The following is a 25,938-nucleotide window of genomic DNA, read 5'->3' as shown; positions in this document are numbered from 1 at the left end:
TGTGTTCCCGCCATTTCCTCTCATCCCCAGGCTGGTAGCCAGGATCAATCAGGAGAGGGCGTCGGTGATCTTGATAGCTCCTGCGTGGCCACGCAGGACTTGGTATGCAGATCTGGTGAATATGTCATCGGCTCCACCTTGGAAGCTACCTTTGAGACGAGACCTTCTTGTTCAGGGTCCGTTCGAACATCCGAATCTGGTTTCACTCCAGCTGACTGCTTGGAGATTGAACGCTTGATTTTATCGAAGCGAGGATTCTCAGATTCTGTTATCAATACTCTTGTTCAGGCCAGAAAGCCTGTAACTAGAAAGATTTACCACAAAATTTGGAAAAAATATATCTGTTGGTGTGAATCTAAAGGATTCCCTTGGGACAAGGTTAAGATTCCTAGGATTCTATCCTTCCTTCAAGAAGGATTGGAAAAAGGATTATCTGCAAGTTCCCTGAAGGGACAGATTTCTGCCTTGTCGGTATTACTTCACAAAAAGCTGGCAGCTGTGCCAGATGTTCAAGCCTTTGTTCAGGCTCTGGTTAGAATCAAGCCTGTTTACAAACCTTTGACTCCTCCTTGGAGTCTCAATTTAGTTCTTTCAGTTCTTCAGGGGGTTCCGTTTGAACCCTTACATTCCGTTGATATTAAGTTATTATCTTGGAAAGTTTTGTTTTTAGTTGCGATTTCTTCTGCTAGAAGAGTCTCTGAACTATCTGCTCTGCAGTGTTCTCCTCCTTATCTGGTGTTCCATGCAGATAAGGTGGTTTTACGTACTAAACCTGGTTTTCTTCCAAAAGTTGTTTCTAACAAAAACATTAACCAGGAGATTATCGTACCTTCTCTGTTTCCGAAACCAGTTTCAAAGAAGGAACGTTTGTTGCACAATTTGGATGTTGTTCGCGCTCTAAAATTCTATTTAGCTGCTACAAAGGATTTTAGACAAACATCTTCCTTGTTTGTTGTTTATTCAGGTAAAAGGAGAGGTCAAAAAGCAACTTCTACCTCTCTCTCTTTTTGGATTAAAAGCATCATCAGATTGGCTTACGAGACTGCCGGACGGCAGCCTCCCGAAAGAATCACAGCTCATTCCACTAGGGCTGTGGCTTCCACATGGGCCTTCAAGAACGAGGCTTCTGTTGATCAGATATGTAGGGCAGCGACTTGGTCTTCACTGCACACTTTTACCAAATTTTACAAGTTTGATACTTTTGCTTCTTCTGAGGCTATTTTTGGGAGAAAGGTTTTGCAAGCCGTGGTGCCTTCCATTTAGGTGACCTGATTTGCTCCCTCCCTTCATCCGTGTCCTAAAGCTTTGGTATTGGTTCCCACAAGTAAGGATGACGCCGTGGACCGGACACACCTATGTTGGAGAAAACAGAATTTATGTTTACCTGATAAATTTCTTTCTCCAACGGTGTGTCCGGTCCACGGCCCGCCCTGGTTTTTTAATCAGGTCTGATAATTTATTTTCTTTAACTACAGTCACCACGGTACCATATGGTTTCTCCTATGCAAATATTCCTCCTTAACGTCGGTCGAATGACTGGGGTAGGCGGAGCCTAGGAGGGATCATGTGACCAGCTTTGCTGGGCTCTTTGCCATTTCCTGTTGGGGAAGAGAATATCCCACAAGTAAGGATGACGCCGTGGACCGGACACACCGTTGGAGAAAGAAATTTATCAGGTAAACATAAATTCTGTTTTTTACAATTTCAGCTCCAGATCATTTCGGGGATTTTGTACCATGATGCACCTGCTCCCCGGGCGGTGATGGGAGAGAGCAGAGTTGGGGCTACTCATTTTATTTTTAAAATCCCCCCTACTGCCGCAAAGCAGAGACCACAAAAAAAATGCAGAGTCTGTACCAAGAGGGGGCAGAGAAGGGACACTGTATATCACTGTCCTGATTGCCCTGGACAGCCTGGACTTTGCATTGGGGACTGCTTCAAGCGGTACCATACAATGGTCAATTTTTAAAAAATAAATACATTTGCTGTAATTTTTTTTTGTTATGTTTACTGTTAATTTTTTTGTTGTTATTTTTTTACTTTTAATGTGCCAGATTTTTACATTTCACTAATATATTTTTTTTTTCTAAAATGGGGCTGTAATTTTTTTTTTTTTTTTTTTACAAAAACCCCTGTCAAACCTATGCATGGGGGACATAGGTGTTCTCAAGGTGCCTTGCAGAAAACAACCTGTAGTATTTTTTTTGCACTAACTTACAACAGTCTCTCCTAAATCATAGTCAAAAAGCAATGTGTGTGTAAAAATGAAAATTGAAAAATTGCCACCATACACTTTCTCCAATTTTTTTGGCTAAAAAGCCATCAAAGCACACCATATACAATACCTTGGGGTGTCAACATTTCAAAAATATGCACATTCATGGCAATAAATAAAAGTGGGGTTTACAATAGGCCCCAAACTAAAGATAGGCCTATCAGAAGAAATACTCTCACTTAATAACTAAAATCACAAGTCATAAAATTGTAACATAACCTTCCCAAAATCCTGGCAAACCTATGCATGGGGGGCATAGGTGTACTCAGGGTGCCTAGCAGAAAGCAACCTGAAGTATTTTTTTGCACTAACTTACAACAGTCTCTCCTAAATCATAGTCAAAAAGCAATGTGTGTGTAAAAATGAAAATTGAAAAAATGCCACCATACACTTTCTCCAATTTTTTTTTAGCTAAAACAGTTACTTCAAATGCATCAAAGCACACCATATACAATACCTTGGGGTGTCAACATTTCAAAAATATGCACATTCATGGAAACAAATAAATTGGGGTATGTTAAAATACCCCCAAAAAGACAATAGGCAAAGAAAATATGTTAAATGTGAAAAAAAATCACAAACGCATGTTGGACATTTGGCATTACACCCCCCGAACAAGCCAAGAAACTTATGCATAGGTGGTATCACTGTACTCAGGAGATGTTGGTGAACACATATTGGGGTCTTCTTTGGCAGTAACACATAACAGGAGCTGAGAATTCATGTCTAAAGTGCAATGTGTGTGAAAAATAACACACAAAAAATGACTGCCTAATAGTTTGACAAAGAATTAGTGCATGGAAAGTGTTAAAATACCAGCATTTGAAATACCCTAGGGTGTCTACTTTTCAAAAATATATGGTTTGATGGGGGTAATTTACATTGGCCGGCTTCAGAAATGTCCCAAATAGGACATGGGTGCATGATGACAGATGTGAAAATTCCAAGTTGAAAAACTGGAATGCGCCCCCTAAAATTAAGGCCTTTTAGCCCCCAGAGAACCCGACACACCTATACATGGGTGGTATCACTGTACTCAGGAGATGTTGTTGAATACATATTGAGGTTTTTTTTGGCAGTAACACATAACAGGGACTGAGAATATATGCCTAAAGTACAATGTGTGTGAAAAATAATGCAAAAAAATGACTACCTAAAAGTTTGACAAAGACTAGTGGTTGAATTAGTGCATGGAAAGTGTTAAAATACCAGCATTTGAAATACCCTAGGGTGTCTACTTTTCAAAAATATATGGTTTGATGGGGGTAATTTACATTGGCCGGCTTCAGAAATGTCCCAAATAGGACATGGGTGCATGATGACAGATGTGAAAATTCCAAGTTGAAAAACTGGAATGCGCCCCCTAAAATTAAGGCCTTTTAGCCCCCAGAGAACCCGACACACCTATACATGGGTGGTATCACTGTACTCAGGAGATGTTGTTGAATACATATTGAGGTTTTATTTGGCAGTAACACATAACAGGGACTGAGAATATATGCCTAAAGTACAATGTGTATGAAAAATAATGCAAAAAAATGACTACCTAAAAGTTTGACAAAGACTAGTGGTTGAAATAGTGCATGGAAAGTGTTAAAATACCAGCATTTGAAATACCCTAGGGTGTCTACTTTTCAAAAATATATGGTTTGATGGGGGTAATTTACATTGGCCGGCTTCAGAAATGTCCCAAATAGGACATGGGTGCATGATGACAGATGTGAAAATTCCAAGTTGAAAAACTGGAATGCGCCCCCTAAAATTAAGGCCTTTTAGCCCCCAGAGAACCCGACACACCTATACATGGGTGGTATCACTGTACTCAGGAGATGTTGTTGAATACATATTGAGGTTTTTTTTGGCAGTAACACATAACAGGGACTGAGAATATATGCCTAAAGTACAACGTGTGTGAAAAATAACACAAAAAAAATGACTACCCAAAAGTTTGACAAAGACTAGTGGTTGAAATAGTGCATGGAAAGTGTTAAAATACCAGCATTTGAAATACCCTAGGGTGTCTACTTTTCAAAAATATATGGTTTGATGGGGGTAATTTACATTGCCCGGCTTCAGAAATGTCCCAAATAGGACATGGGTGCATGATGACAGATATGAAAATTCCAAGTTGAAAAACTGGAATTAAGGCCTTTTAGCCCCCAGAGAACCCGACACACCTATACATGGGTGGTATCACTGTACTCAGGAGATGTTGTTGAATACATATTGAGGTTTTATTTGGCAGTAACACATAACAGGGACTGAGAATATATGCCTAAAGTACAATGTGTGTGAAAAATAATGCAAAAAAATGACTACCTAAAAGTTTGACAAAGACTAGTGGTTGAATTAGTGCATGGAAAGTGTTAAAATACCAGCATTTGAAATATGCGCCCCCTAAAAATAAGGCCTTTTAGCCCCCAGAGAACCCAACACACCTATACATGGGTGGTATCACTGTACTCAGGAGATGTTGTTGAATACATATTGAGGTTTTTTTTGGCAGTAACACATAACAGGGACTGAGAATATATGCCTAAAGTACAATGTGTGTTAAAAATAATGCAAAAAAATGACTACCTAAAAGTTTGACAAAGACTAGTGGTTGAATTAGTGCATGGAAAGTGTTAAAATACCAGCATTTGAAATACCCTAGGGTGTCTACTTTTCAAAAATATATGGTTTGATGGGGGTAATTTACATTGGCCGGCTTCAGAAATGTCCCAAATAGGACATGGGTGCATGATGACAGATGTGAAAATTCCAAGTTGAAAAACTGGAATGCGCCCCCTAAAATTAAGGCCTTTTAGCCCCCAGAGAACCCGACACACCTATACATGGGTGGTATCACTGTACTCAGGAGATGTTGTTGAATACATATTGAGGTTTTTTTTGGCAGTAACACATAACAGGGACTGAGAATATATGCCTAAAGTACAATGTGTGTGAAAAATAATGCAAAAAAATGACTACCTAAAAGTTTGACAAAGACTAGTGGTTGAATTAGTGCATGGAAAGTGTTAAAATACCAGCATTTGAAATACCCTAGGGTGTCTACTTTTTAAAAATATATGGTTTGATGGGGGTAATTTGCATTGTCCGGCTTCAGAAATGTCCCAAATAGGACATGGGTGCATGACGACAGATGTGAAAATTCCAAATTAAAAAACTGGAATGCGCCCCCTAAAAATAAGGCCTTTTAGCCCCCAGAGAACCCAACAGACCTATACATGGGTGGTATCACTGTACTCAGGAGATGCTGCTGAAGACATATTGGGGTGTTATTTGGCAGTAACCCTTAACGTTCTCAGTAAATGTATTCTTGAATTGCTATTTTGTCAAAAAATCACCACTTTTTTTTTTTTTTTCAAACTTTGGCATAGATTGGTGGTAAAATAGTTGCATGGAAAGAGTCAAAATACCCCATGTTTAATACCTTAGGTTGTGTTCTTTTAAAAAATATATATATGTGAAGGGTTAATCAGGGATTCCTGACAGATATCAGTGTTCCAATGTAACTATCGCTAATTTTTTTAAACATTTTTTGGAAATAGCAAAGTGCTACTTGTACTTATTGCCCTATAACTTGCAAAAAAAGCAAAGAACATGTAAACATTGAGTATTTCTAAACTCAGGACAAAATTTAGAAACTATTTAGCATGGGAGTTTTTTGGTAGTTGTTGAAGTGTAGGAGATTTTGAGGGTCAAAGTTAGAAAAAGTGTGTTTTTTTCAATTTTTTCCTCATATTTTATAATTTTTTTTATAGTAAATTATAAGATATGATGAAAATAATGGTATCTTTAGAAAGTCCATTTAATGGCGAGAAAAACGGTATATAATATGTGTGGGTACAGTAAATGAGTAAGAGGAAAATTACAGCTAAACACAAACACCGCAGAAATGTAAAAATAGCCTTGGTCCCAAACGGACAGAAAATGGAAAAGTGCTGCGGTCATTAAGGGGTTAAGGTGTTGAGCACATAGCTGAAAGGCGCTTTTGGGCCATGTAGTTAAAAGTGGGCTTATAGCTGACAGTTGCTGCCAACCCATTATCTGCAGTTTAATCCCTGCACCCGCTGTTTGTAGAGGGTAGCAGGCAACCCCCTAGAGCATGGTTACTGATCAACTGATTATTTCACCTGCTCTAGTTCAGGTATAATGAAAACCTGGCCTGTTGGGGGTACTTGAGGACCGTGGTTGAGAAACACTGCTCTAAAACCTAGGGGTAGATACAGTAAGATATATTTACTAAGCCTTTAAAGGAACTGAATTTTAGGAGTATGCGCTTTATGGATCCATTTGTATAATGTCATTCTTATTTCATGGATGTTCCAGGAATTTGTCTTAAGGGCGTCATTAGGACGCATGTACTTTTGTCTCATTTAAACCATTTAGTTTCCCTTTCCTCTTCCTTTCTAACCCACTGCTTCTGTCCCCATTCATAGATTTTCCACATGACTTATGACCTGGCCAGCGCTGTGATGCGCATCATCAATCTAATTGCTATGATGCTGCTGCTCTGTCACTGGGATGGGTGTCTCCAGTTCCTTGTGCCGATGCTGCAGGACTTCCCCAGTAACTGCTGGGTATCCATCAATCGCATGGTGGTAAGTACCCAATTCTATTGGCCATTTCCTTTTGCCATGCTCAAAAGCATCTCATTAGTGGTATCTGTGCTGGAGAAAAGCGGCACTGTCATATAATAAGTATAGAGTTTAATAGTTGCAGTACTCACTCTTCATGTTACATAATTACTGATGAATAGTTCCTCCTTCTTTGTGTTTGTACCCTGCTTCTCAGTGGTCTGGCTGGCTAACTTTAGTACATGAGACAACAGAGATTATACATTAAATAGGCTTAGTTATACATTCCCTGTATTCAGTAGGCATAGGTATGGCCTCCAGTGGTACAACTGGTTCATTTTATGAGAAGGGACATTTATATGTAAGGAAGTTTCCCTGATTCAAAGCTTGCTGGGCCTGTGATCGTGCACCCTGTGGTCCTCAAAGGGTTTCTTAAATGGACATGAACCCCCCAAAAAATGATTTCATGATTCAGATAGAGAATACAATTTTAAACAACTTTCCAGTTTACTTCTATTATTTAATTTGCTTCCTTCTCTTGTTATCCTTTGCTGAAAGGTTTATCTAGGCAAGCTCAGGAGCAGCAGAGAACCTAGGTTCTAGCTGTTGATTGGTGGCTGCATATATATCAATTGTGATTAGCTCACACATGTGTTCAGTTAGAAACCATTAGTGCATTGGTGCTCCTTCAACAAATGATACCAAGAGAATGAAACTAATTAGATAATAGAAGTAAATTAGAAAGTTGTTTAAAATTGTATTTGCTATCTGAATCCTGAAAGAAAAAAAATTGGGTTTCATGTCTCTTTAGGAAAACGAACTGAGCCTTGGTTGCAATGTGCTGCTTTTCTTTAGACAGTAACTGATCTCTTTGGGAAGCAGCAGATCAGAGAGAGTGTAAGGTTTATGGTGACATGTCATTTCTATAGACTAGTTTTAGAGTAAATTCAAATCAGAATGACATATTGTTAGTTTGTTTTAATACATATTTGCTTCTGGCTTTGTAATTGTGATTTTTTTTCCGGTCAGTTTTCTGGTATTGTAAGCCATGAGAGATCGGAGTAGGCTGCAGGTTACAATAACGTGGTGCATATGAGGAACTCTGCAATAACACAGAATATTTGCTTTTAAGAAATGGAATCTTGTTCAACTAACTTCCTACCATTGTAATACCTATATGAGACACAATACAATGCAATATATGATATGTCTAAAACCAGATCACTGAATACAAAGTATATAGAGAAAAAATTACCACATTTTTAGTTAAACTTTACTTTTGAAATTAGCTGCTATTAAAGGGACAGTCAACCCAAAACTTCAAATAGTTAATTCCTCTAAACTTGCTAACGATAATTATTTTGAACTATAGCCCAATTTAGTAGCCTAAAGCGTTTCTAAGTATTAGTACTTTTGTCTCGTATGGCTGTTTAAAATGTCCGTCTGCCCCCTCCCATATTTCGTCACCACTATCTTCATTGTGCAGCTCTAACAGCTTATTTTCGCCCGTACACACTCCCGTGTTTTGCGCATGCGCAGTGCGCCAATGACGCTGTAGGAAAATGAGAAGGGAGCTACAGACCAGTGTTAGCCCTTTAGTGTAAGTCACCTCTCAGTGACAGGCGTTGTATGTCACACTGTACCTATCACACTACACACAGTAAGTACAGCCAGCTCAGGCTGCAAGTTACCGTAAATGTACAGCTCTAAACACTTATCAGAAGTCAACTTTCCTTACTCCACAGCTAAATACAGAGCAGCAGTGTCACAAGCATAACATATCAGGCTTAGGGGACATACAGACTTTACCAGCTGCACAGATCAGAGAGTGCTGCATTTTATATATAAACAGACAGAGCATACGGACCATAATATCAGGTACCACAATATACACATACTGCCGATAGCTCCTCTTCCTAAGATACCACAGCACATTGCCTGCAAATGCTCCTGTAATGTAATGATTAGAATCAGAAAAAGTAGAAGATAGAAAATCAGCTAAGCAAAAGTTAGCTGTCGCAGATAGTGATTGTGTGAACTGGTAATAGCTCTTTAAGTCCTTGAGGCTCCTTGAGTGACCAGGCTTGGCACTAGAGGCAGGTGCCAGATAGCTGCATGGGTGGCACATGAGAAGCCACTGAGGGATTAGGTAGTGGCCAGAAGAGAGGGATCAGTAACCTAGTGCGTTTGTCAGAGCTGAAATCACACGACTCAGCACAGCAGGAATATTAATAGATATCTATGTCCTAGACCTTCACTTCTTCTCCTGACTGTCTTCTCTCTGCCTCTATAATTATTATTTCTTTCTAATGACACGGTGAGTCCACGGATCATCTTTAATTTCTATTGGGAATATCACTCCTGTCCAGCAGGAGGAGGCAAAGAGCACCACAGCAAAGCTGTTAAGTATCACCTCCCTTCCCTCCAACCCCAGTCATTCTCTTTGCCTACGTTAAAAGCAAGGAGGTGGTAAAGTTTAGGTGTCTGAAAGAAGATTCTTCAATCGAGATTTTATTATTTTAAAAGCAGAGCAAGATTGCCCTGTTTTTTTTTTTCCTGTAATGTAGCCGTAGCCCATGTCAGTCTCTTCAGTAAAGCAGTGGTGGCTTTTAAGCAATTGGGAACTTGTGGGGTATAATCCTCACTGCGCCTCCCAAGTAGTTGTTGCTGCCCTATCCGGAAAGCCTGATTAGGATTATTCAGTCTTTCCTAATATTCCCACAGGTCCATGTGAGGGAGATGACCTCTCATACCATGTGAGCTGCCCTGCTGGCGAGCAGATTGATCTTCAGGTAAGTGTCTGAAGTGAATATGGCACTTTATCAGTTAAATTCTGTTTTTTGGCACATTACACACTATAATCCCATTTGGGGTTAATAGGACTTATGTTGGCAGTGTTTGCAGGCACTGGGGACGTTAAAACTTTTGGAGAGGCTTAGATGGGTTTTATTTGTTCCGGTTTAATTCGGCACTTTATGGGACAAGAGTTAGAGTGTTTTTTCTGTGTGACAAGGCTCCGGCATTGATTGTAATGGCGGCCGGTCCCTTTCTAGTTAGAAATGCCCACAAATGGGGCGGGCGGTTTCTCTGAGGCTGCAATTTAGTGTTTTGCGCTCCTTTCCGGAGCATTTCCTGTTAGTTCCGGTCTGGAATGTTGTTTACTACGTCTCTGCTAGTAGAGGAGTTGTTTTCTCTCAGGAATCATCACAGCCGTTTTGAACAGCTAGATTTTGAGTCCGGATCGTAATAAGTGTTTAATCTGGGGTCACAGGAGGACAGGTAGGCGCCTCAGCAAGCAGTGCCGAGGTGAGGAGGCTGTCTGAGGTTTATAGTGAACTGCTGCTTAGCAGTAGTTAAAGCATAAAGGGAAACAAATGTTACTTTTAAAATTAAAGTGACAGTAAAGTTTTTTGGTGTTATTATTGTTTTCTAAATAAATAAAGCATTTGTTTTGTTTGAGCATTGGGTAAAAATGGATCAAGAGGCCCTGCAAAACGTTGTCTAATGTGGAACCCCCAATCCCTTTTTGTTCCTCATGTATTGAAAGAACATTAAATTACAGGGATATACTTTTTGATTCTGAGCCATCATTAGCTAAGGTGGATGCTGTTCAGGGGTCCCCTGTTCAAGATATGCCGCAGCTTTCTCCTCAAGTGTCCCAAACTTTATCGTCTACACATGCAGTGCCCTGCGCTTCCTCTCTCACTCTGGTTGGAATTACATTGCAAGGCATTGCTACCAACATATCTTCTGCGATAAATGATGCACTGTCTTCTGTCCCCATGTTGCAGGGAAAGAGCAAGAGGAAATCTAAGGAATCAGTGAGTAAGGTTTCTGACACAGTTGTGACGATCCCGGTTGTTCCTTCCCAGAAGTCCAAGGCGGAAGATACTTCGGTAGGATCTGAGGGTGAAGTTTCAGACTCAGACAGTGTAATTCCTTCTGCTGATGCTGAAGTTGTATCCTTCAGGTTTAAGCTAGAACACCTCTGGTTGTTACGTCTAGTTATTTAAACAAATACTTTGACGTTCCTTCCTCTGTGAAGGTTTTTCCGGTTCCAGAACGGCTACAGAGATTATTGCCCGGGAATGGGAGAGACCGGGTATCCCTTTTTCTCCATCCCCAATTTTTAAGAAGATGTTTCCAATAATTGACTCTATCAAGGAGTCTTGGCAGACGGTCCCCAAGGTGGAAGAGGCAATTTCCACTTTGGCTAAGAGAACCACTATTCCCCTAGAGAATAGCTGTTCCTTTAAGGATCCTATGGATAAGAAGTTGGAAGGGTTGCTAAAAAAAGATGTATGTACACCAGGGTTTACAATGGCAACCTGCGGTGTGTATTGCTACCGTCACCAGTGCAACGGCATACTGGTTTGATGCGTTGTCTGAATCTATTCAGACAGATACTCCCCTTGAGGAGATCCAGGATAGGATCAACGCTCTTAAGTTGGCCAATGCCTTTATTACGGATGCTTCCCTACAAGTTATTAAGTTGGAAGCAAAGATTTCTGGTTTTGCAGTACTGGCCCGCAGAGCTTTGTGGTTGAAATCATGGTCTGCAGATGTGTCGTCTAAATCTAAGCTTTTGGCGATTTCGTACAAGGGTAAGACCTTGTTTGGGCCAGGCTTGGCTGAAATTATTTCAGACATTACGGGAGGTAAGGGTCATTTCCTCCCTCAGGATAAGAGGAGTAAGCAGAAGGGACGTCAGAGTAATTTTCGTTCCTTTCGAAACTTCAAGGGTAAATCTTCCTCTCCCTCTGTCAAGCAAGAACATTCCAAGCCTTCCTGGAGGTCCAACCAGTCTTGGAACAAGGGGAAGCAATCTAAGAAGCCTGTTAGAGACTCAAAGTCAGCATGAAGGGTCTGCCCCCGATCCGGGACCAGATTTGTGGGGGACAGACTTAACTTCTTCGCTCTGGCCTGGGCTTGGGATATTCCGGATCCCTGGGCGGTGGACATCGTGTCCCAGGGTTACAAACTAGAGTTCAAGACCTTTCCTCCCAGGGGCAGGTTTCTGCTCTCAAGATTATCTGTAGACCAGATAAAAAGAGAGGCAGTCTTACATTGTGTCCGGGACCCTTCCAACCTAGAAGTGATAGTTCCTGTCCCAATGCAGGAACAGGGTCTGGGATTCTACTCTAATCTGTTCGTGGTTCCCAAAAAAGAGGGAACTTTCAGACCAATTTTAGATATTGAGAGTCTAAACAAGTTCCTCAGAGTACCGTCCTTCAAGATGGAAACTATTCGTTCCATTCTTCCTTTGGTTCAAGAGGATCAATTCATGACAATGGTAGATTTAAAGGATGCGTACCTACATGTTCCCATCTACCTGGATCATGACAAGTTTGTGAGGTTTGCCTTCCTTGACAAACACTTCCAGTTTGTGGCTCTTCCATTCGGCCTTGCCACAGCTCCCGGAATTTTCTCAAAGGTCCTGGGAGCCCGTTTGGCGGTGCTCCGGTTGCGAGGCATTGCAGTGGTACCTTATCTGGACAACATTTTGGTCCAGGCGCCATTCTTTCATCAAGCAAGCTCCCACACGGAGATGTTGTTGTTGTTATCTTTTCTGCATTCCCACAGATGGAAGGTGAATTTGGGAAAGAGTTCCTTGATACCAGCTACAAAGGTAGTGTTCTTGGGAACCATAATAGATTCCTTATCAATGAAAATATTTCTGACAGAGGTCAGAAAGACCAAGGTTTTCGACTCTTGTCTTGCCCTTCACGTCTCTCCTTGGCCGTCAGTGGTTCAATGTATGGAGGTAGTGGGTCTGATGGTAGATGCCATGGACATCATTCCATTTGCTTGATTCCATTTCAGACCTCTGCAGTTATGCATGCTCAAACAATGGAACAGGGATTATGCAGATCTGTCTCCCATGTTTACATCTGGATCAGGCGACAAGAGATTCTCTTCCTTGGTGGTTATCTCAGGAACATCTCTCCCAGGGAACCTGCTTTCGCAGACCTTCCTGGGTGATTGTGACCACGGATGCCAGCCTGTTGGGATGGGGAGCAGTCTGGGGCTCACTAAAGGCTCAGGGGACATGGACTCGGGAGGAGTCTGTTCTCACCATAAACATTCTAGAGCTGAGGGCAATCTTCAATGCGCTTTTGGCCTGGCCTAAGTTAGCTTCAGCCCGGTTTATCAGGTTCCAGCCGGACAACATAACTTCAGTGGCTTACATCAACCATCAGGGAGGAACTCGAAGTTCCTTGGCCATGACAGAGGTTGCCAAGATTATCCAGGGGGCAGAGACCCACAAACCTCTGTCTATCTGCGATCCACATTCCAGGAGTGGACAACTGGGAAGCGGATTTTCTGAGCAGACAGACGTTTCACTTGGGGGAGTGGGAACTACATCTGGAAGTGTTTTCCAACTTGATTCTCAAATGGGGACAGCCGGAGCTGGATCTCATAGCATCTCAACAGAATGCCAAGCTCCCATGGTACGGGTCGAGGGCGAGGGATCCTCAGGCTGTACTGATAGATGCTCTGGCGGTCCCTTGGAATTTCAGTCTAGCATACCTATTCCCTCCGTTCGCTCTCCTTCCTCGAGTCATTGCTAGAGTCAAACAGGAGAGTGCATCGGTGATCCTCATTGCACCAGCGTGGCCTCGCAGGATCTGGTATGCTGACCTAGTGAAGATGTCATCTCTTCCACCCTGGAGACTTCCATTGAGGAAGGACCTTCTACTTCAAGGGCCCTTCCTTCACCCAAATCTCGTTTCTCTGAAGCTGACTGCTTGGAGATTGAATGCTTAATTTTATTTAAGCATGGTTTTTCTGAGTCCGTCATTGAGACCATGATTCAGGCTCGTAAACCTGTTATCAGAAGGATTTACTATAAGATTTGGCATAGATATCTGTATTGGTGTGAATCCAGAGGTTTCTCTTGGAGTAGAGTTCAGATTTCTAGGATTTTGTCTTTTCTCCAGGAAGGTCTGGAGAAGGGATTATCTGCTAGTACTTTGAAGGGTCAAATATCTGCCTTGTCTATTTTGTTGCATAAACGTCTGGCGGATGTACCAGATGTATAATCTTTCTGTCAGGCCTTGGTTAGAATCAGGCCTGTGTTCAAACCTGTTACTCCGCCTTGGAGTCTTAACCTTGTTCTTAAAGTTCTTCAGCAGGCTCCGTTTGAACCTATGCATTCCTTAGATAATAAGATGTTATCTTGGAAAGTTTTGTTTCTTGTTGTAATCTCTTCTACTCGTAGAGTCTCAGAATTCTCGGCGTTACAGTGTGAATCCCCTTACCTTATTTTTATTATTCGGATAAGGTAATTCTGCGTACCAGGCTAGGTTTTCTCCCTAAAGTGGTGTCGGATAGGAACATTAATCAAGAGATTGTTGTTCCTTCTTTGTGTCCTAACCCTTCTTCTCATAAAGAGTGTCTGCTGCATAACCTAGATGTGGTGCGTGCCTTGAAATATTATTTATAGACGACTAAGGATTTTCGCCAGTCTTCTGCTTTGTTGTTTTCTCTGGGAAACGCAAGGGTCAGAAAGCTACGGCTACTTCTTTTTCTTTGTGGCTGAAGAGTATAATTCGTTTGGCCTATGAGACTGCTGGACAGCAGCCTCCTGAGAGAATCACGGCTCATTCCATGAGGGCTGTTTCCTCTTCCTGGGCATTCAAAAATGAACCTTCTGTGGAACAGATTTGCAAGGCTGCAACTTGGTCCTCTCTACACACTTTTTCAAAATTCTATAAATTTGATACTTTTGCCTCGGCTGAGGCTTCTTTTGGGAGAAAGGTTCTTCAAGCAGTGGTGACTTCCGTTTAGGTTCCCTGTCTTGCCCCTCCCTTATCATCTGTGTCCTCTAACTTGGGTTTTGATTCCCAATAGTAATTAGAGATGATCCGTGGACTCACCGTGTCATTAGAAAGAAAGCAAAATATATGCTTACCTGATAAATTTATGTATTTCTTGACACGGTGAGTCCACGGCCCGCCCTTCTTTATTTAGACAGTTTTTTTTGTTATAAACCTCAGGCACCTCTGCACCTTGTGTTATTTCCTTTCTCTCCTTTTTCCTTCGGTCGAATGACTGGGGTTGGAGGGAAGGGAGATGATACTTAAAGGGACAGTCAACACCATTTTCTCCAACATTGATGTGTCCGGTCCACAGCGTCATCCATTACTTGTGGGAATATTCTCTTCCCCAACAGGAAATGGCAAAGAGCACAGCAAAAGCTGTCCATATAGCCCCTCCTCAGGCTCCGCCCCCCAGTCATTCTCTTTGCCGCTCTGAACAAGTAGCATCTCCACGGAGATGGTGAAGAGTATGTGGTGTTTAGTTGTAGTTTTTTATTCTGCTATCAAGAGTTTGTTATTTTAAAATAGTGCCGGTTTGTACTATTTACTCTAAAACAGAAAGAGATGAAGAGTTCTGTTTGAAAGAGGAGTATGATTTTAGCAGCAGTAACTAAAATCAATTGCTGTTCCCACGCAGGACTGTTGAGCCCAGAGAACTTCAGTTGGGGGGAACAGTTTGCAGACTTTTCTGCTCAAGGTATGACTAGTCCATTTTCTAACAAGACTGTGTAATGCTAGAAGACTGTCATTTCCCTCTTGGGGATCGGTAAGCCATTTTCTTAGACTCTTAACAGAATGAAGGCTTATTATGGGCTATACACTGGTTGACACTCTTGTGGGCTAAATCGATTGCTTTATTTTAGTGTTTTATGCAGTTTGAAGTGATTTTCTAAACTTTTAGTGTTTGGGAACGTTTTTAGGCGCCAGGCAGTCGTTTAGACACCTTCCCAGTCAGGAAGGGCCTTTCACTATAGTAGGCAGAGCCTCATTTTCACGCCATAATTGCGCAGTTTCTTTTGGATGCAGTGCATGCAGCTGCATGTGAGAGGGTCTGGTGATCATTGAAAACGTTCCTGGAAGGCTTTATTTGGTATCGTATAACCCCCAGGGACAGGTGAAGTCGCAGCAAACGCTGTGGCTGGGACTGTAGTGGGGTTAAAATTGCTGATTGATTAAACGGCTCCGGTTTCCTCATTTAAGGGGTTAAAAGCTTGAAAATTGGGGTGCAATACTCTTAAAGCATTAAGACACTGTGGTGAAAATTTGGTAAAGATTGGAAATTTCCTTCATAGTTTTTCACATATTCAGTAAAAAAGTGTGCTCTGTTTAACATTTAAAGAGACAGTAACGGTTTTGTTTTAAAACGTTTTTTTTGCATTATTAGCCTGTTTAAGCCTGTCTAACATGTCTGTACCTTCAGATAGAACATGTTCTGTATGTATGGAGGCCAAGGTGGTCCCCCCTTCAAATGTATGTGATAATTGTGCCATGGCGTTCAGACAAAGTAGGGACAGTACTGTCACATTTAACAAGGTTGCCCAAGATGATTCCTTAAATGAAGGTAGTGGGGATAGTTCTTCATCCTCTCCTTCTGTGTCAATACCAGTTATGCCCGCGCAGGCGACCCCTAGTACATCTAGCGCGCCAATGCTTGTTACTATGCAACAATTAACGGCAGTAATGGATAATTCCATAGCTAATATTTTATCCAAAATGCCAGCATTTCAATGAAAGCGTGATTGCTCAGTTTTAAATACAGTGGAGCAAGAAGGCGCTGACGATAATTTATCTGTCATACCCTCACACCAGTCAGAAGTGGCAGTGAGGGAGGGTTTGTCGGAGGGAGAACTTTCTGATTCAGGAAGAATTTCTCAACAGGCAGAACCTGATGTTGTGACGTTTAAATTTAAGTTAGAGCATCTCCGCGCATTACTTAAGGAGGTACTAACTACACTGGATGATTGTGACTCTTTGGTCATTCCAGAAAAATTGTGCAAGATGGACAAATTCCTAGAGGTCCCGGTGCACCCTGATGCCTTTCCGATACCTAAAAGGGTGGCGAACATAGTGAATAAGGAGTGGGAGAAGCCAGGCATACCTTTCGTCCCACCTCCTATATTTAAGAAATTGTTCCCCATGGTTTCTACACTAGCCAAACGCACGACTATTCCCATTGAGGACAATTGTGCTTTCAAAGATCCTATGGATAAAAAATTGGAGGGTTTGCTTAAAAAGATTTTTGTTCAGCAAGGTTACCTCCTCCAACCAATTTCGTGCATTATTCCTGTCACCACGGCGGCGTGTTTCTGGTTCGATGAACTAGAAAAGTCGCTCAATAAAGAGACTCCATATGAGGAAGTCATGGACAGAATTCACACACTTAAGTTAGCTAATTCCTTTATTTTAGATGCCGCTTTGCAATTAGCGAGATTAGCGGCGAAAAATTCAGGGTTTGCAATTGTGGCGCGTAGAGCGCTTTGGCTAAAGTCTTGGTCGGCGGATGTATCTTCCAAGACAAAATTTGCTTAATATCCCTTTCAAAGGTAAGACCCTTTTTGGGCCAGAATTGAAAGAAATTATTTCAGACATCACTGGGGGGAAGGGACATGCCCTCCCACAGGATAGGCCTTTCAAGGCTAAGAATAAGTCCAATTTTCGTTCCTTTCGTAATTTCAGGAACGGACCGGCTTCTAACTCTGCAGCCTCTAGACAAGAGGGTAACGCTTCCCAGGCTAAACCAGCTTGGAAACCAATGCAAGGCTGGAACAAGGGTAAACAGGCCAAGAACAAGTGTATAGAATTGAGCGTTGGCGCTAACTATTATCCTAAATGCCTAGTTAAAGAAAAACTACTCCTCCTCAGTAGTTTAAAAAAAATGTGTATGTGCTATAATAAAAAGGGGATAACTGGCGCTAATGGTAAGATTAGCTAGGATAACACTACCATAGATGAGACTATTATATTAATAGACGGCTATCCGTTAGAGTGAAAAAATAGATATGTGGAAAAAATGAACAATGTGATGTGGATATCCTATTAGTATCCTTCTGTTATATGAAAGAAGAAATATTTAGGTGTCTCAATTCTTAATTTAATATAGTGTCAGCGTGTTTAAAAAACATAAAATGTGATAGAGGTATTTACCTATTTGACATCATCTATACTGATATGAGTGTAATACACAAAATATATAAAAATGTGACGTGTATACGTTTACTATGTTGGACAATTAAGGTCTATATGTATATATATTAAATGTCAGATTGTGTAGCCGAAATAAATCTATATGACAGTTACTGCATAAAATATTTAATCCTTAAAAAATCAATAAAACAACAATCGATATATTAAAACATTAGGGACGTCTCCCTTGCAATCAGTGGTATCTGTCGACAAGAAGTTTGCTCAGCAGCAGTTAACTGGGCATAGTTGGTAATATATATTACAATGTTACTGCATACGTGAAAGTCACAATGGCACAAATAGTAAGGTACCTTACAGTTAAAGCTGTTGCGGGGACTGATAGACTGGGCGTGTGTAGATTCTGCCCTTGCACCGTGTCTCAGTATAGCGGTGTATTTCGCGGCTTAAAGACCAAACGGCTTGCTGATGTGGTGATTGGTGATTTGGGTCACACACCCCTTTTCCTGATAGGTCTAATGTCTGGCGTTCCGTAAAAAAAATATATCGGCCAATATATTTATTTGATGAGTCCTTTCTTTTACTGTAATGATGTTTATTGGACTTGAGTCAGACAATATGTGCCTGCTGTAGCCGTGTTTAGAGACGGTTGTAGTGGTAGATGTGAATACTCGCTATTTGCTGATCAGATCCCTGGTCCTTGCAGCGGCTTTATCTCCTTCCGCTCCGGTATGTTGGGTGTGTGACCCAAATCACCAATCACCACATCAGCAAGCCGTTTGGTCTTTAAGCCGCGAAAACACCGCTATACTGAGACACGGTGCAAGGGCAGAGTCTACACACGCCCGGTCTATCAGCCCCCGCAACAGCTTTAACTGTAAGGTACCTTACTATTTGTGCCATTGTGACTTTCACGTATGCAGTAACATTGTAATATATATTACCAACTATGCCCAGTTAACTGCTGCTGAGCAAACTTCTTGTCGACAGATACCACTGATTGCAAGGGAGACGTCCCTAATGTTTTAATATATCGATTGTTGTTTTATTGATTTTTTAAGGATTAAATATTTTATGCAGTAACTGTCATATAGATTTATTTCGGCTACACAATCTGACATTTAATATATATACATATAGACCTTAATTGTCCAACATAGTAAACGTATACACGTCACATTTTTATATATTTTGTGTATTACACTCATATCAGTATTGATGATGTCAAATAGGTAAATACCTCTATCACATTTTATGTTTTTTAAACACGCTGACACTATATTAAATTAAGAATTGAGACACCTAAATATTTCTTCTTTCATATAACAGAAGGATACTAATAGGATATCCACATCACATTGTTCATTTTTTCCACATATCTATTTCTCCAACATAGGTGTGTCCGGTCCACGGCGTCATCCTTACTTGTGGGGATATTCTCTTCCCCAACAGGAAATGGCAAAGAGCCCAGCAAAGCTGGTCACATGATCCCTCCTAGGCTCCGCCTACCCCAGTCATTCTCTTTGCCGTTGTACAGGCAACATCTCCACGGAGATGGCTTAGAGTTTTTTAGTGTTTAACTGTAGTTTTTATTATTCAATCAAGAGTTTGTTATTTTGAAATAGTGCTGGTATGTACTATTTACTCAGAAACAGAAAAGAGATGAAGATTTCTGTTTGTATGAGGAAAATGATTTTAGCAACCGTCACTAAAATCCATGGCTGTTCCACACAGGACTGTTGAGAGCAATTAACTTCAGTTGGGGGAACAGTGAGCAGTCTCTTGCTGCTTGAGGTATGACACATTCTAACAAGACGATGTAATGCTGGAAGCTGTCATTTTCCCTCTGGGATCCGGTAAGCCATGTTTATTACGATTGTAAATAAGGGCTTCAAAAAGGGCTTATTAAGACTGTAGACTTTTTTTGGGCTAAATCGATTGATTATTAACACATATTTAGCCTTGAGGAATCATTTTATCTGGGTATTTTGATATAATAATATCGGCAGGCACTGTTTTAGACTCCTTATTCTTTAGGGGCTTTCCCAAAGCATAGGCAGAGCCTCATTTTCGCGCCGGTGTTGCGCACTTGTTTTTGAGAGGCATGGCATGCAGTCGCATGTGAGAGGAGCTCTGATACTTAGAAAAGACTTTCTGAAGGCGTCATTTGGTATCGTATTCCCCTTGGGGCTTGGTTGGGTCTCAGCAAAGCAGATACCAGGGACTGTAAAGGGGTTAAAGTTCAAAACGGCTCTGGTTCCGTTATTTTAAGGGTTAAAGCTTCCAAATTTGATGTGCAATACTTTTAAGGCTTTAAGACACTGTGGTGAAAATTTGGTGAATTTTGAACAATTCCTTCATGTTTTTTCGCATTTGCAGTAATAAAGTGTGTTCAGTTTAAAATTTAAAGTGACAGTAACGGTTTTATTTTAAAACGTTTTTTGTACTTGTTATCAAGTTTATGCCTGTTTAACATGTCTGAACTACCAGATAGACTGTGTTCTGAATGTGGGGAAGCCAGAATTCCTATTCATTTAAATAAATGTGATTTATGTGACAATGACAATGATGCCCAAGATGATTCCTCAAGTGAGGGGAGTAAGCATGGTACTGCATCATTCCCTCCTTCGTCTACACGAGTCTTGCCCACTCAGGAGGCCCCTAGTACATCTAGCGCGCCAATACTCCTTACTATGCAACAATTAACGGCTGTAATGGATAATTCTGTCAAAAACATTTTAGCCAAAATGAACACTTATCAGCGTAAGCGCGACTGCTCTGTTTTAGATACTGAAGAGCATGACGACGCTGATATTAATATTTCTGAAGGGCCCCTAACTCAGTCTGATGGGGCCAGGGAGGTTTTGTCTGAGGGAGAAATTACTGATTCAGGGACCATTTCTCAACAAGCTGAACCTGATGTGATTGCATTTAAATTTAAGTTGGAACATCTCCGCATTCTGCTTAAGGAGGTATTATCCACTCTGGATGATTGTGACAAGTTGGTCATCCCAGAGAAACTATGTAAAATGGACAAGTTCCTAGAGGTGCCGGGGCTCCCAGAAGCTTTTCCTATACCCAAGCGGGTGGCGGACATTGTTAATAAAGAATGGGAAAGGCCCGGTATTCCTTTCGTCCCTCCCCCCATATTTAAAAAATTGTTTCCTATGGTCGACCCCAGAAAGGACTTATGGCAGACAGTCCCCAAGGTCGAGGGAGCGGTTTCCACTTTAAACAAACGCACCACTATACCCATAGAGGATAGTTGTGCTTTCAAAGATCCTATGGATAAAAAATTAGGTTTGCTTAAAAAGATGTTTGTTCAGCAGGGTTACCTTCTACAACCAATTTCATGCATTGTCCCTGTCGCTACAGCCGCATGTTTCTGGTTCGATGAGCTGATAAAGGCGGTCGACAGTGATTCTCCTCCTTATGAGGAGATTATGGACAGAATCAATGCTCTCAAATTGGCTAATTCTTTCACCCTAGACGCCACTTTGCAATTGGCTAGGTTAGCGGCTAAGAATTCTGGGTTTGCTATTGTGGCGCGCAGAGCGCTTTGGTTGAAATCTTGGTCGGCTGATGCGTCTTCCAAGAACAAGCTACTTAACATTCCTTTCAAGGGGAAAACGCTGTTTGGCCCTGACTTGAAAGAGATTATCTCGGATATCACTGGGGGTAAGGGCCACGCCCTTCCTCAGGATCGGCCTTTCAAGGCAAAAAATAAACCTAATTTTCGTCCCTTTCGCAGAAACGGACCAGCCCAAAGTGCTACGTCCTCTAAGCAAGAGGGTAATACTTCTCAAGCCAAGCCAGCTTGGAGACCAATGCAAGGCTGGAACAAGGGAAAGCAGGCCAAGAAACCTGCCACTGCTACCAAGACAGCATGAAATCCGGGACCGGATCTGGTGGGGGGCAGACTCTCTCTCTTCGCTCAGGCTTGGGCAAGAGATGTTCTGGATCCTTGGGCGCTAGAAATAGTCTCCCAAGGTTATCTTCTGGAATTCAAGGGACTTCCCCCAAGGGGGAGGTTCCACAGGTCTCAGTTGTCCTCAGACCACATAAAAAGACAGGCATTCTTACATTGTGTAGAAGACCTGTTAAAAATGGGAGTGATTCATCCCGTTCCATTAAGAGAACAAGGGATGGGGTTCTACTCCAATCTGTTTATAGTTCCCAAAAAAGAGGGAACGTTCAGACCAATCTTAGATCTCAAGATCTTAAACAAGTTTCTCAAGGTTCCATCGTTCAAGATGGAAACCATTCGAACTATTCTTCCTTCCATCCAGGAAGGTCAATTCATGACCACGGTGGATTTAAAGGATGCGTATCTACATATTCCTATCCACAAGGAACATCATCGGTTCCTGAGGTTCGCATTCCTGGACAAACATTACCAGTTCGTGGCGCTTCCTTTCGGATTAGCCACTGCTCCAAGGATTTTCACAAAGGTACTAGGGTCCCTTCTAGCTGTGCTAAGACCAAGGGGCATTGCTGTAGTACCTTACTTGGACGACATTCTGATTCAAGCGTCGTCCCTTCCTCAAGCAAAGGCTCACACGGACATTGTCCTGGCCTTTCTCAGATCTCACGGATGGAAAGTGAACGTGGAAAAGAGTTCTCTATCTCCGTCAACAAGGGTTCCCTTCTTGGGAACAATAATAGACTCCTTAGAAATGAGGATTTTTCTGACAGAGGCCAGAAAAACAAAACTTCTAGACTCTTGTCGGATACTTCATTCCGTTCCTCTTCCTTCCATAGCTCAGTGCATGGAAGTGATCGGGTTGATGGTAGCGGCAATGGACATAGTTCCTTTTGCACGCATTCATCTAAGACCATTACAACTGTGCATGCTCAGTCAGTAGAATGGGGACTATACAGACTTGTCTCCGAAGATACAAGTAAATCAGAGGACCAGAGACTCACTCCGTTGGTGGCTGTCCCTGGACAACCTGTCACGAGGGATGACATTCCGCAGACCAGAGTGGGTCATTGTCACGACCGACGCCAGTCTGATGGGCTGGGGCGCGGTCTGGGGATCCCTGAAAGCTCAGGGTCTTTGGTCTCGGGAAGAATCTCTTCTACCGATAAATATTCTGGAACTGAGAGCGATATTCAATGCTCTCAAGGCTTGGCCTCAGCTAGCGAGGGCCAAGTTCATACGGTTTCAATCAGACAACATGACAACTGTTGCGTACATCAACCATCAGGGGGGAACAAGGAGTTCCCTGGCGATGGAAGAAGTGACCAAAATCATTCTATGGGCGGAGTCTCACTCCTGCCACCTGTCTGCTATCCACATCCCAGGAGTGGAAAATTGGGAAGCGGATTTTCTGAGTCGTCAGACATTGCATCCGGGGGAGTGGGAACTCCATCCGGAAATCTTTGCCCAAGTCACTCAGCTGTGGGGCATTCCAGACATGGATCTGATGGCCTCTCGTCAGAACTTCAAAGTTCCTTGCTACGGGTCCAGATCCAGGGATCCCAAGGCGGCTCTAGTGGATGCATTAGTAGCACCTTGGACCTTCAAACTAGCTTATGTGTTCCCGCCGTTTCCTCTCATCCCCAGGCTGGTAGCCAGGATCAATCAGGAGAGGGCGTCGGTGATCTTGATAGCTCCTGCGTGGCCACGCAGGACTTGGTACGCAGATCTGGTGAATATGTCATCGGCTCCTCCTTGGAAGCTACCTTTGAGACGAGACCTTCTTGTTCAGGGTCCGTTCGAACATCCGAATCTGGTTTCACTCCAGCTGACTGCTTGGAGATTGAACGCTTGATCTTATCGAAGCGAGGATTCTCAGATTCTGTTATCGATACTCTTGTTCAGGCCAGAAAGCCTGTAACTAGAAAGATTTACCACAAAATTTGGAAAAAATATATCTGTTGGTGTGAATCTAAAGGATTCCCTTGGGACAAGGTTAAGATTCCTAGGATTCTATCCTTCCTTCAAGAAGGATTGGAAAAAGGATTATCTGCAAGTTCCCTGAAGGGACAGATTTCTGCCTTGTCTGTGTTACTTCACAAAAAGCTGGCCGCTGTGCCAGATGTTCAAGCCTTTGTTCAGGCTCTGGTTAGAATTAAGCCTGTTTACAAACCTTTGACTCCTCCTTGGAGTCTCAATTTAGTTCTTTCAGTTCTTCAGGGGGTTCCGTTTGAACCCTTGCATTCCGTTGATATTAAGTTATTATCTTGGAAAGTTTTGTTTTTAGTTGCAATTTCTTCTGCTAGAAGAGTTTCAGAATTATCTGCTCTGCAGTGTTCTCCTCCTTATCTGGTGTTCCATGCAGATAAGGTGGTTTTACGTACTAAACCTGGTTTTCTTCCAAAAGTTGTTTCTAACAAAAACATTAACCAGGAGATTATCGTACCTTCTCTGTGTCCGAAACCAGTTTCAAAGAAGGAACGTTTGTTACACAATTTGGATGTTGTTCGCGCTCTAAAATTCTATTTAGATGCTACAAAGGATTTTAGACAAACATCTTCCTTGTTTGTTGTTTATTCCGGTAAAAGGAGAGGTCAAAAAGCAACTTCTACCTCTCTCTCTTTTTGGATTAAAAGCATCATCAGATTGGCTTACGAGACTGCCGGACGGCAGCCTCCCGAAAGAATCACAGCTCATTCCACTAGGGCTGTGGCTTCCACATGGGCCTTCAAGAACGAGGCTTCTGTTGATCAGATATGTAGGGCAGCGACTTGGTCTTCACTGCACACTTTTACCAAATTTTACAAGTTTGATACTTTTGCTTCTTCTGAGGCTATTTTTGGGAGAAAGGTTTTGCAAGCCGTGGTGCCTTCCATTTAGGTGACCTGATTTGCTCCCTCCCTTCATCCGTGTCCTAAAGCTTTGGTATTGGTTCCCACAAGTAAGGATGACGCCGTGGACCGGACACACCTATGTTGGAGAAAACAGAATTTATGTTTACCTGATAAATTACTTTCTCCAACGGTGTGTCCGGTCCACGGCCCGCCCTGGTTTTTTTAATCAGGTCTGATAATTTATTTTCTTTAACTACAGTCACCACGGTACCATATGGTTTCTCCTATGCAAATATTCCTCCTTAACGTCGGTCGAATGACTGGGGTAGGCGGAGCCTAGGAGGGATCATGTGACCAGCTTTGCTGGGCTCTTTGCCATTTCCTGTTGGGGAAGAGAATATCCCCACAAGTAAGGATGACGCCGTGGACCGGACACACCGTTGGAGAAAGTAATTTATCAGGTAAACATAAATTCTGTTTTTTTCACTCTAACGGATAGCCGTCTATTAATATAATAGTCTCATCTATGGTAGTGTTATCCTAGCTAATCTTACCATTAGCGCCAGTTATCCCCTTTTTATTATAAACAGGCCAAGAAGCCTGCTGCTGCTACCAAGACAGACCGGATCTAGTAGGGGGGCAGACTCTCTCTCTTTGCTCAGGCTTGGGTAAGAGATGTTCCGGATCCCTTGGCACTAGAAATAGTCTCTCAGGGTTATCTTCTAGAGTTCAAGGAACTTCCTCCAAGGGGAAGGTTCCACATGTCTCGCTTATCTTCAGACCAAATAAAGAGACAGGCATTCTTACATTGTGTAGAAGACCTGTTAAAGATGGGAGTGATACACCCAGTTCCAACAGTGGAACAAGGTCAGGGGTTTTACTCAAACCTGTTTGTAGTTCCCAAAAAAGAGGGAACTTTCAGACCAATTCTGGATTTAAAAATTCTAAACAAATTCCTCAGAGTTCCATCGTTCAAAATGGAAACCATTCGAACAATTTTACCTACAATCCAGGAGGGTCAATATATGACAAACATTACCAGTTCGTGGCTCTTCCATTCGGTTTAGCCACTTCTCCCAGAATTTTCACAAAGGTGCTAGGGTCCCTTCTGGCGGTTCTAAGACCGAGGGGCATTGCAGTGGCACCTTATCTAGACGACATTCTAATTCAAGCGTCGTCTCTTTCCAAGACAAAGGCTCATACAGACATTGTTCTAGCCTTTCTCAGATCTCACGGGTGGAAGGTGAACGTAGAAAAGAGTTCCCTGTCTCCGTCAACAAGAGTTCCCTTTTTGGGAACAATAATAGATTCTGTAGAAATGAAGATCTTCCTGACAGAAGTCAGAAAGTCAAAGCTTCTA

At 42.1% G+C, this 25,938-nt stretch overlaps 1 protein-coding gene across 1 annotated transcript in view; it reads left to right on the top strand.

Annotated features, from left to right (window-relative positions):
* HCN2 (hyperpolarization activated cyclic nucleotide gated potassium and sodium channel 2) overlaps positions 1-25,938 on the top strand; it is a 198,711-nt gene that overhangs the window by 112,888 nt on the left and 59,885 nt on the right. Inside the window, exon 3 of the mRNA XM_053702844.1 lies at positions 6,721-6,882. Coding sequence (XP_053558819.1) covers positions 6,721-6,882 — 162 coding nt within the window. The remainder of the gene's footprint in view (positions 1-6,720; positions 6,883-25,938) is intronic.

Source organism: Bombina bombina, chromosome 2, assembly GCF_027579735.1.
Source record: "Bombina bombina isolate aBomBom1 chromosome 2, aBomBom1.pri, whole genome shotgun sequence".
Classification (NCBI taxonomy): Eukaryota; Metazoa; Chordata; class Amphibia; order Anura; family Bombinatoridae; genus Bombina; species Bombina bombina.
Note: the sequence above shows the minus strand (reverse complement) of the source record. Positions and strands in the feature narration are given on the sequence as shown.